Here is a 12,182-nt window from a genome sequence, read left to right on the forward strand (position 1 = left end):
GCGGTCCGTTTCACACTGCGGGGGTCCCGATCGGTAAGTGACAGGGGACTCCCCCTGTCACTTACACTTAAACGCCGCGATCGGGTTAATGACACGCGGCAGCGCGATCGCTGCAGCGTGTCATTACCGGTGAGGTCCTGGCTGCTGATTGCATCCGGCCCCCACCTGCTATGAAGCGCGCTCTGCCCCGGAGCATGCTTCATAGCGGGAGAAACACCCAGGACGTAGAGTTACGTCATGGGTCGTCTGGGGACAGACTTCCATGACGTCCAGGGTCGTCTAGGGGTTAAGCTTTCATGGGTCCATGCTAAGACCAAGTATTAACCCATAGCTGCACCAGGACGTTATTGAACGTCCTCGTGCCGCTATGGGAGTTCAGAGGGGGGTCGCGCGGCGACCACCCTCTGAACTGCCGCGATCCCGGGTGCCGCGTGTAGCCCGGGCTCGCGGCTATTAGCGGGCACGGTCCGATCGCCGTGCCCGCTAATTAAGTACTTAGAAGCAGCTGTCAAAGTTGACAGCTGCTTCTAAATACTTGCTTTTATTCATACCTGGTGGTCTAGTGGGGGGATCGCCCCCCTGCTGCGCGATTGCGGGGGGGCGATCCCTGCATCCATCCCGGGCCGGGGTCTGCTCCGTAATGGCGCTGATCCCGGCTCGGCATTCTATTGCTTTTGGCTGCAGCAGCCAAAAGTAATAGAACACCGATCTCATGGATTCATGCAGTATAAATATACTGCATGGATCTCTATGAGAGATCAGAGTACATATACTAGAAGTCCCCCAGGGGGGCTTCTAGTATATGTGTAAAGTAAAAGACAAATGTATTTTTAATAACACAAAACCCCCTCCCCTAATAAAAGTCTGAATCACCCCCCTTTCCCCATTTTATAAATAAAAATAAATTAATTAATTAATAAACAAACATGTTTGCTATCGCCGCGTGCGTAATCGCCGAAACTATTAATTAATCACATTCCTGATCTCACACGGTAAACGGCGTCAGCGCAAAAAAATCCCAAAGTGCAAAATTGCGCAATTTCTGTCGCATCAAATCCAGAATAATTGTAATAAAAAGCGATCAAAAAGTCATATATGCGCAATCAAGGTACCGATAGAAAGATCACATCATGGCGCAAAAAATGACACCTCACACAGACCCATAGACCAAAGGATAAAAGCGCTATAAACCTGGGAATGGAGCGATTTTAAGTGACGTATATTTGTTAACAACGGTTTGAATTTTTTACAGGCCATCAGATACAATATAAGTTATACATGTTATATATCGTTTTAATCGTAACGACTTGAGGAACATGCATAACAAGTCAGTTTTACCCCAGGGTGAATGGCGTAAAAACACATTTCCCCCAAATAAAAGAAATGCGTTTTTTTTTTCAATTTCACCACACTTTGAATTTTTTTCTGGTTTCCCGGCACATTTTAGGCAAAAATTACATCTGCCATAGCAAAGTACAATTAGTTGCGCAAAAAATAAGGGCTCACTTGGGTCTCTAGGTGGAAAAATGCAGGCGCTATGGCCTTATATACACGAGGAGGGAAAAACGAAAACGCAAAAATGAAAACTGGCTGTGTCCCCTAAGGGTTAAAATGAATGGGAAGCATTGCTCTGCTGAGCGTTGTGTTTGTTTTGTTGCTGGTGGTCACAGAGACTAATGCTTCGTTTACACGGAATGATAATTCGCCCGATTGTATGATTAACGATTTTGAAATAGCAATTTTTTTTTTATCACGATCAGCGTTTAGATGGAACGATATATGTACAGAAAATTTGTTTTGCGATCGCTTAAGCCTATCTCGCGCATAGGTAAAATCGGTGAACGACTGTTTACACAGAACGGTAATGGCTTGGTGAATAAAGCTTCACGGTTTTTTCAATTTTTTATTTTAAATGGTACCTGGGTTAAAGTGTAACTATAATAATGTTCAGCGGGCAACGTGATCCGCTGTAAAAGCGGCGCAGTTGATTGCATACAATGCAATGGAAAGTCACTGTGCTGCTGGAAGAAATCCGTATCCGACGCGTGCCTGCATCAGGAGAACAGCAGCACATTTTCTGACAGCTTTACCCTGCTACCTGCTAAACATTATAGTTACCCTATAAGGCCGAAAGATCATCCTTGGCCAAAGAGTTAAAAGGGTGAATCACTATCACAAATCATGTGACTATAAAATAAAGTATTTCTAACATTAAGAACTCCAAAAAAAACAGGGTTTTTAAACGGTCTTGGGTATCAAGGGGTTAATGTGTTACTCCTGTGAAAATACTTTAGGAGGCTCCGCCCCCAGTCAGTGACTACCAGTAGCAGCGCGGTCCATTCTGCTGCCGAGAAGAATGTTGACATCACGTGACGCCAGGCACGCCCACACCGCGTCACTCCAGGTTGTAGCGCTTACACTGTGGGCGGGCGTCCATCAGGATGAGCGGCGCGGAGAACTGCACGGCATCTCCGGTGACTGAGGAGGACGGAGCCGCCACCACAGGACCGGCTGTCCCGCCACTATGTGAGGACACGGAAGACGTCTTCTCCGACATCAGTGACTCAGAGCTCCTGCAGCTTCAGGAAACAGCGGAGACCAGTGAGTGACGTCACGAGAGGGGCGTGGCTACTGCGCCTGCTTAGATAAGCCTGGACTAGTCTGTGTCACATGACCAATGCTTTCCCTGCTGCCTGTAGTTTATCTCTGTGCAGCAGCTGCTGTAATCACCCTAACCCGTGCTGCATCTGGGCATTCATTATAATGTGATTGGCTTAGGCTGTGCTCACAGCTCTACTCTGAAACGTGCAGTGTTAATACATAGGCACTCTCACTAGAAAAAAATGTTTCTTTTCCCTGAAGTCATTGTCCAAAGTTTTGATTGGTCAGTGTATGTGTGTTCACACTCTGCGGATTGCTAGATTATCCCCCTTCTCCCCATCCTGCAGCTAGAGGACCACAGAGGGCTGGGGGGTGAAGCACTACTCCTGGGTCTAATGATTCCTTAGCATCCACATCCCAACCAATCACACCTTTTGAGTTTTAAAGTGACAGGGACACCTTAAAGGGGCATTCCTGGGGGGAAAAAATAGTTTTAATTAAATCAGCTGTTGTCAGAGTTATACAGATTTGTAAATTGCTTCTATTTAAAAACCTCAAGCCTTCCAGTACTTATCAGCTGCTGTATGTCCTACAGGGGATGGTGTGTTATTTCCAGTGTGACACAGTGCTCTCTGCTGCCATCTTTCTCCATGTCAGGAACTGTCCAGAGCAGGAGCAAATCTCCATAGAAAACCTCTCCTGCTCTGGATAGTTCCTGTCACAGACAAAGGTGCCAGAGGAGACATGTGTCAGACTGGGAAGAATAAATGATCACAGTTCCCTAGTACAATAGCATAATGTGCTGCACTATTCTCCTAGCTATAACAGGGCTTGTATGTTTCTTACACTCTCAGTATGGATCTGCAAATGGAGCAAAAATAAATGGTGGATTTGTAGCCAGACTGTCTAATGGTGCGTTTACAAAGGCAGACTTATCTGACAGATTTTTGAAGCCAAAGCCTCTTTTCAAATCCATTCCTGGTTTTGACTTCCAAAATCTGTCAGATAAATCTGCCTGTGTAAGCGCACCGTTAGTCTATGCATAGATTACCATAATTATTGTCATGTTCATTATAACATTTGTCTCTTGTCGGATAGGCGCGAAAAAAGTTTCAGACTCTTAAAGTTTTTAAATTGGTTTTATCATAACTTACAATGTGCCACTTTCCTGCGCCAAGAACGTGTCTAGTCAGCTGCCCATTGTGTATTTCCCACATGAGATTTCATATAGAAAACCTACAGCAAATATTCCTCATATAACTGAGCCCATAACCCCCAGTAGTAACTCAGCCTTAAGCCTGTATTATAATCTTGTTTTTCTTTTTCCCTTGCAGGAGAGAGATCTTCTCAAGAGGGAAAAAACAATGGGATAACAAGTCTGGAATCAATGTATGGCTGTACTTTATTTCAGAGACATCATTAGTATATATTCTCTCTCTTCTGGGTGAATGACTGCATCTTTACAAGTATACACATACAGTATATGTATATAGTGTTTAGTTTCATGTATGTTCTCTGTGTATTTACTTTCCTCTTTTTTTATGAAGTGATGTCAATGCAGAAACTGGAGAAGGCCGATGTCGAGATGGGACAGGAGAGACCGTATCAGGAGACGTCCTGCAAAGAAAGAGAAAAACAGAAGTGGAAACCCCCCTGGAGCGGTATTCCCTGAGATATCTGACTGTGACGGACATTTGTTCCCAGGTGTGGTGTGAACAGCAGATGGTATATAAAATGGAGGAGCCGGGACTAGTAGAGACAGAGAAAACGGCCGCCATGAGTGATGGATCTAGTATACATTTGGCCAGAGGTTAGCACCGTCCTATATGTGATCTGCTGACACTTGAGTTATATATTTGTCTATTAGCTACTCAATTCTCTTCTTTTTGAGGGGCCAGTTAAAGGGGTATTCCCATCTGGGCTTGTTGTTGTCTGTCTATAGGATAGGGGATAACAAGCTGATCACTGGGGTTCTGAACATTGGGACCCCCACCAATCCTAAAAATGGAGACACAATCGTTTACACAATGTATGGAGCTCTTACTTTGCCTTTGCGACTGTCAAGGCCTGTGATTCATTTATACTCTATGGGGCCGACAAACATTTCAGAATGCTGAGCTTGAAAATGTTCAGCTTCCCCATATAGAATGAATGGAGCGGTGGTAATGCAGGCATGGTGAGCGCTCTATTCATTGTGGATTGTGTCTCCATTCTCTGGATCGGTGGAGGTCCCAGTGACCAGCTTGTTATTCACTATCTTATTGATATACCCCTGTAAGGGTCCATTTACACAGAAAGATTATCTGCCAAAGATTTGAAGCCAAAGTCAGGAATGGATTTGAAAAGAGGAGAAGTCTCAGTCTTTCCTTCATGACCCGACCTCTGTTTATAGTCTGTTTCTGGCTTTGGCTTAAAATCTTTGGAAGATAATCTGTCAGATAATCTTTCTGTGTGAATGAACCCTAAGGGTATGTTCACACTAAATAAATGTGGCAATTGACATGTCAATTCTTTGAGCGGAGAACAGGAAAAATAAGCGCAAACAGCGATGAAAATAACTAATAAGCAAAGGCAAAGTTAAATTCACCCAGTGTGAACAAAGAGTATGTTCACACAGTAATATAGGCGAAATCTCGCCTGCCTCAGTGTCACTATGGAATGGCTCGATCGCCTCCTCTCCCGCCACTCTCCGCTCAAAGAATTGACATGTCAGTTCTTTGAGAAGAGAGCGACAAGAGCGGAGGCATGTGATCCCTCCCATAGAGGCAGGCGGGATTTCACAGTGGAGAGCTATTCTGCAGAATTCCGCCGATATTACTCAGTGTGAACATACCCTTTGTTCACACTGGGTGAATTTATCTTTGCCTTTGCTTATTAGTTATTTTCATCGCTGTTTGTTCTTATTTTTCTTGCTTCATGGTATTTATGAAGTAAAAGTTGCACGCTTAAAGTAGAGTTCATGATTTTTTTTCATTATGTACCTAACTGAATGTTTGCAGTGGACAATCACATCCTCATAAAACTTTTTTTTTACCCCCTCAGAACTAGAAGTTCATGATATCGTATCAGTGACCACACAGACTCGTGAAGACCGATGGGCAATAAAGTGTCTGAATATTTTAGCTATGATACCAGTTTTGCAGTCTGGTAAGCTGCTTTAATGCTGAGTTTAAAATGCATGAATATAGAAAATGATTTCTTCTGGACTGAGGTCAAGCATTACTGTCATTTGTACTAGCTTCTGCCATGTCACCATACATGGTACACTGCAAGCTATATTGGGCCCTAAAGATGCTAATTTTGTACATTGAGAGCTTTTCCCAGCATACACACAAAGAAGTGATTTATCAAACATGGTGTAAAGTGAAACTGGCTCAGTTGCCCCTAGCAACCAATCAGATTCCATCTTTCATTTTCCAAAGAGTCTGTGAGGAATGAAAGGTGGAATCTGATTGGTTGCTAGGGGCAACTGAGCCAGTTTCACTTTACACCATGTTTGATAAATCTCCCCCAAAGTACAGAACAATGTCCTGCTGTGAGTGAATGAGAGGGCGCGTGCTCTGTCGCGGAATACTGCTGTTCTTGCTCAGTGTGAACGTAGCATATTGCAGCAAACAATCGGCCATATTATTGTTCGGTGTAATAGGTCATGTTAAAAGGCAATGATAAGCCGAGGTATCAAGATAATGTGAAAGTAAACTGACCCCCCAAAAGTAAGTTTGCTGTGGAGAGCCCTGTGTAATGTGACCAGATTCTCTTTTCTTTTTCTATTAACCCTTTTTTTGCTGATAGGTGGCTGCGTCCGTGAATTTCCCGTTTTTAGGGAGCTTGATGGGATATATGTGGTGGGGGTGATTGATGAATTGGGATACTCTTCTAAAGGGGAGCTAGAACTCAGAGAACTGAAAACCCGAGCCAGCCCAACACTACCACGATCTGCCCAGAAGAGGAGTCATGAGATTCAGGTAAAGTCACATTTCTTTAACATTTACACTGTTATTTTATTACTGGCAAATGAACCAAGGGGTTTCATACTAGTAAAATTCTTGGCCATCTGGTCTGCAGTCATCACAGGGATAGCCATTCCTCTATTCACTTTAATGGGAGCTTCAAAGCGTAATTGCTCGAACAAGAAATGACATGTCCCCATCTTCCATTGCAGTCAATGGCAGTGCTTTTGTTTTTTTAATATACAGCAAAACTGCACAGGGGAATTGTCAGTTTCTATCCCAAAAAAACTGGCACAAGAACACTACTAAAATGTCAGAAAAAAAATGCATGGCATTTTTAAAAGGCTTTTTTTAAAGGGGCTTTATCACTTTAAAAACTTTTTGACATCTTGAAATGTTGACATTTTTTAACAATTTGGGGGGGGGGGGGATTTATGAAAGGGTGTAAATATACACCTGTTGTAAACTTTCCACAGCAGCCAATCACAGCTCCTCTTTTATTCTACCAGAGCTGAAAGCTGAGCTGTGATTGGCTGTTGTGGGCAGTTTACACCAGGTGTATATTTACACCATTTCATAAATCTCCCCCTTTATGCAGGAACACTTAGTTCCTGAATAAAACATTGTTTTGTCCTCAGGTCCTGAAACCCTGAGGCTTTAATTTCTAATGATACGCACAGTCTATGACTTGCAGAATTCCACAGACCAGTATATAATCACGTTTTCACACTATATGTTTCGGGTCGTGTTTGTGTTTTTTTGGTTTATAGGATAAATAACATTTTATGCATGAGGGCATATTAAAGTGTACACCATATCTATATATCTTCCAGGTCTCTCTCTACAAGCTGCTATTCGATGGCATGGTCAGCGGCCTTCTCCAGCCAGATGATTTCATGCAGAACTTGAAGCTAAGACCGGAGCAAGAATTAGGACCTCAGGTGAAGGAGCACGCCTTGAAGTCTGGGCTTACCGTGTCGACATTCAGAGACGTGTTAGAACTGACTTGTCTGAACCTCACATACAGTGACTTGCCTATGGTGGACAGCTGGAATATTGCTTTCAGGGGGATGGTTCCCTGCTAGGATGTGATAATGTGATGTTTGAAAAGGAGAAAGTTTTGGAGCAAGTAACATTTTACTTCTCCTATTGGAAGGGACTAAGGGAAGTGCAGGGGGTGGATATAGAGGATGCCTGGAAGTGCAGAATGTGCGACTACTCAGGTGTCTGTGAATGGAGAATACACAAGACCAAAAGTATCGCTTTACGGACTCTGAACAAGAGATGTAAATGACCATGAAGTTCTTATTGTATCTCAGCCATTGTAATGTGGCATTTCAGAAGTCTTCAATATAACTGGACCTGTACTACTACATAGGTTTTTTATATACATATTTTTTATTTTTATATTCTCTTTCATAAGGTAATTTTATGCATTTCTATTTGTGTGTGTATATATATATATATATATACACACTCACCGGCCACTTTATTAGGTACATCATGCTAATAACGGGTTGGACCCCCTTTTGCCTTCAGAACTGCCTCAATTCTTCGTGGCATAGATACAACAATGTGCTGGAAGCATTCCTCAGAGATTTTGGTCCATATTGACATGATGGCATCACACAGTTGCTGCAGATTTGTCGGCTGCACATCCATGATGCGAATCTCCCGTTCCACCACATCCCAAAGATGCTCTATTGGATTGAGATCTGGTGACTGTGGAGGCCATTGGAGTACAGTGAACTCATTGTCATGTTCAAGCAGAAATCGAGACTCATCAGACCAGGCAACGTTTTTCCAATCTTCTACTGTCCAATTTCGATGAGCTTGTGCAAATTGTAGCCTCAGTTTCCTGTTCTTAGCTGAAAGGAGTGGCACCCGGTGTGGTCTTCTGCTGCTGTAGCCCATCTGCCTCAAAGTTGGAGGTACTGTGCGTTCAGAGATGCTCTTCTGCCTACCTTGGTTGTTACGGTTGGCTATTTGAGTCATTGTTGCTTTTCTATCAGCTCGAACCAGTCTGTCCATTCTCCTCTGACCTCTGGCATCAACAAGGCATTTCCGCCCACAGAACTGCCGCTCACTGGATGTTTTTTCTTTTTCGGACCATTCTCTGTAAACCCTAGAGATGGTTGTGCGTGAAAATCCCAGTAGATCAGCAGTTTCTGAAATACTCAGACCAGCCCTTCTGGCACTAACAACCATGCCACGTTCAAAGGCCCTCAAATCACCTTTCTTCCCCATACTGATGCTCGGTTTGAACTGCAGGAGATTGTCTTGACCATGTCTACATGCCTAAATGCACTGAGTTGCCGCCATGTGATTGGCTGATTAGAAATTAAGTGGTAACGTGCAGTTGGACAGGTGTACCTAATAAAGTGGCCGGTGAGTATATATATATATATATATATATATATATACATATACATATACATATTATGTTGGCAGCTGTAATTGTTTTGGATGAATCATAATAAATCTGTTTTTGTCTTTGATTCTGTATATTTTATTATATGTTCTGGTTAAAAAGTGTTATGCACTAAAAGTAGTCTCATTTTAGAAGGTTGTCTCCTATCCTGTGTGGATACGTGGGGTCCCCTATAACCTGAGAACGAAAGACAAATATGTTTAGGATGCATGAGGCAGCAGCACGCTTGCAGGTCTGGTGTTCAGTTCATTTTCTATGAGCGTCCAAACATTTCCTACCTCCATTTATTTAGAGCCACAGTTTTCTTGCATTCTTGTGATTAGTAGGGGTTGCAACTGTCACTAGAGATGAGCGAACCTGGAGCATGCTCGAGTCCATCCAAACCCGAACTTTCGGTATTTGATTAGCGGTGGCTGCTGAAGTTGGATAAAGCTCTAAGGCTATGTGGAAATCATGGATATAGTCATTGGCTGTATCCATGTTTTCCAGACAACCTTAGAGCTTTATCTAAGTTCAGCAGCCTCTCTCTCTCTCTCTCGGGGTGTGTATTCAGCATGGACATCAGGAAGTGGGAATCACATAGCTGTGCAGGAAACAGTGACAGAAACTTTTCTCTACAGCAGTGTGAATGGCTGAGTGTGAGTGCAGGCACATTATAGCAGCAGTGTGTAAAGCTGAGTGTAGATGTAGACACATTATAGCTGCAGTGTGTATAACTGAGCAGTGGCGTAGCTACCATAGAGGCAGGGAAGGCGGTTGCTATGGGGCCCAGTGAAGATAAGAGGCTCCTGTGTCCTTTTGCTTAACCCCTTATGTACTGCAGTGTGTAAGTGACCCAGTGTTCTCTTACATGCTGCAACACAAAAAAGGGTTAATATAAGCTCAAGACAATTAGCTCTCTGATAACCTCTAAGCTCCTGCAGAAGTCAGGGGTTATCAGTGCAGGAGAGAGCTAATTGTCTTCTGCATTAACCCTTTGTTTGTGTTGCAGCATGTAAGAGAACACTGGGTCACTTACACACTGCAGTAAATAAAGGGTTAAGCCAAAGGTAGTCTGCTCCTGCACCTATGTATATAACCATGAGGCTCCTAATATGCTGTTATAATACAGTGGATGGACAGAACAAGCAGACATTGGCTTTCTCCTCTGACAGTCACTGTTGTGGCTGCACGCAGGATTTGGCCTCTGGCCACAAGAGAATTTTCTTTTGCCACATCACCGGCTATAAATATATATATAATATATATGGGAGGGGGGCCCCATAGAGTTTTTTGCTATGGGGCCCCCAGGAATCCTAGCTATGCCCCTGTAACTGAGTGTGAGTGCAGACATGTTATAGCAGGGATGGAGAGTATGGTAAATACAAGGGCTGACTAATGCTGCAGGGAGCATGAAGGAATGAGCAGGGCAGATATGGTCACAGTATAGCAGTACTCTCTGTCCGGGGAGAGAGGGGTTACAGCTATGAAGAGATCACCTCCACAGTCCTGTCCCCTGATGCAAGCCCCAGCCTGAAGTGGATCTGCTATGATTTGGAAGGTGATGGAGACTTCCTGGGTCAGAGTACAGGGATGTAGACCCGGCTATGCAGACCATGACACTCCATCACCCCGCTCTCCCACCCAGTACAGGGAGCTTTTACACCAAAACTATGCTCTTAAACAAAGTTACAATTTATAAAAACTGTGAGCTCTTCTTGCAAAATGCTCTCAATCCAAGTTAAACCAAGGTACCACTGTGTATATATATATATATATATATATATATATATATATATATGTGTGTGTGTGTGTGTGTATATATATATATATATATATATATATATATATATATATACACACACACACACAGAGAAAGCAAAGCAAGCAACGCTTGCGGGCGATGTTAAGGGCACAAGGATAGGTAAGTTTACTTTTTTTTATTATTTTCCTGCACCCCCTGCCTTTCTGTTATTTTTGGATTTTGTGGGATTTTTTTTAATATCTTTGTATTCTTGTCATTTTTTCTTTTCATTCCACAAAACCATAAGCCTTCATGGATAGTAAAGAATTACTGTGATGAGAAGAGGGTAACAGCACTGACAGAGAACTTTATTAATATATAGAAACACACGTTCCAAATGGGTATGCACAATAAATTGTCAGCAAGGGGTCTATTCCTTTACCCCAAATCCTTGTTAACCCAATACAAACTCCCTACTAAAAAAGCCTATAAACCATATATTGTATACCAAAAAAGCGAAAACAAGGCTTTCAGATGAATATAATAATTTAATTTGCATATAACAAGTAAATTACATGTATCAATTAAAAACACATTAGCAAAAAAGAAAAGAATAAAATAGTATCCTGCAAACACACTGCTTATAATAATAGTTTATAAAAAATGGAAAAATACCATATTCTCTAGAGTCAATGGAGCTATTATTTCTATTATTGCAAAGCAAGCCTCCCAATTATGGGCTGAAAAGTGCAGAGTTAAATCTGGCCGCTATCTAAAAATACATAAAAATACAATTGTAGCTGTTCACAATGACTCACCCATAGCAGTGTGGTAGTGCTTGACCCCTACGCACGTTTCGCGTGGCTACGCTTCCTATTTTCCTGCACCCCCTGCCTTTCTGTTATTTTTGGATTTTGTGGGATTTTTTTTAATATCTTTGTATTCTTGTCATTTTTTCTTTTCATTCCACAAAACCATAAGCCTTCATGGATAGTAAAGAATTACTGTGATGAGAAGAGGGTAACAGCACTGACAGAGAACTTTATTAATATGCATTACTTGTCCACTAGTTGGAAACTAGTCATAAATGCAATTCAGTAAAAGTCTGACCCTTTTTTTTTTTTGATTAATCCTGTTTTATATTGCGTAAAAGCATTATTCCTCAAAGAGATAATTTTTTGACTAGTGTTTTTCAAAAGGCAGAGGAGCTGTCGTAGCTGTAACTTTAGTAGAGGTATCAATATCGATGACATCTTGCTGTAATGCTTTTATTGTTGTTAATACAACCCAGAGGTCTGGTGACTTCTCTATCACCCAGTGTGGCTGTCTGCTCTGCTGATCTCTGCCAGGACACTCCCATTCTCTGCATGGGAAGAATCGAAAGTAAAAGTAATAGAACAAGGAAGGGACTGAAAGTGCACTGCAGTAATGGACTTCATCTCCCTCCTACTATGTGTGCTGCTGCTAGGCGGTAAGA

The 12,182-nt window shown here is 42.5% G+C and overlaps 1 protein-coding gene across 1 annotated transcript; it reads left to right on the top strand.

Moving 5' to 3' along the window:
* Positions 1–2,361: 2,361 nt before the first annotated feature.
* On the top strand, positions 2,362–7,998 carry EXO5 (exonuclease 5). The gene is given in 7 exon segments (XM_069944753.1): positions 2,362–2,601; positions 3,936–3,990; positions 4,149–4,411; positions 5,644–5,748; positions 6,394–6,566; positions 7,385–7,595; positions 7,598–7,998. Coding segments are annotated over 7 exon segments (1,215 nt in total). The 5' UTR covers positions 2,362–2,441; the 3' UTR covers positions 7,846–7,998.
* Positions 7,999–12,182: the final 4,184 nt, after the last annotated feature.

This window comes from Dendropsophus ebraccatus, chromosome 11 (assembly GCF_027789765.1).
Source record: "Dendropsophus ebraccatus isolate aDenEbr1 chromosome 11, aDenEbr1.pat, whole genome shotgun sequence".
Lineage (NCBI taxonomy): Eukaryota > Metazoa > Chordata > Amphibia > Anura > Hylidae > Dendropsophus > Dendropsophus ebraccatus.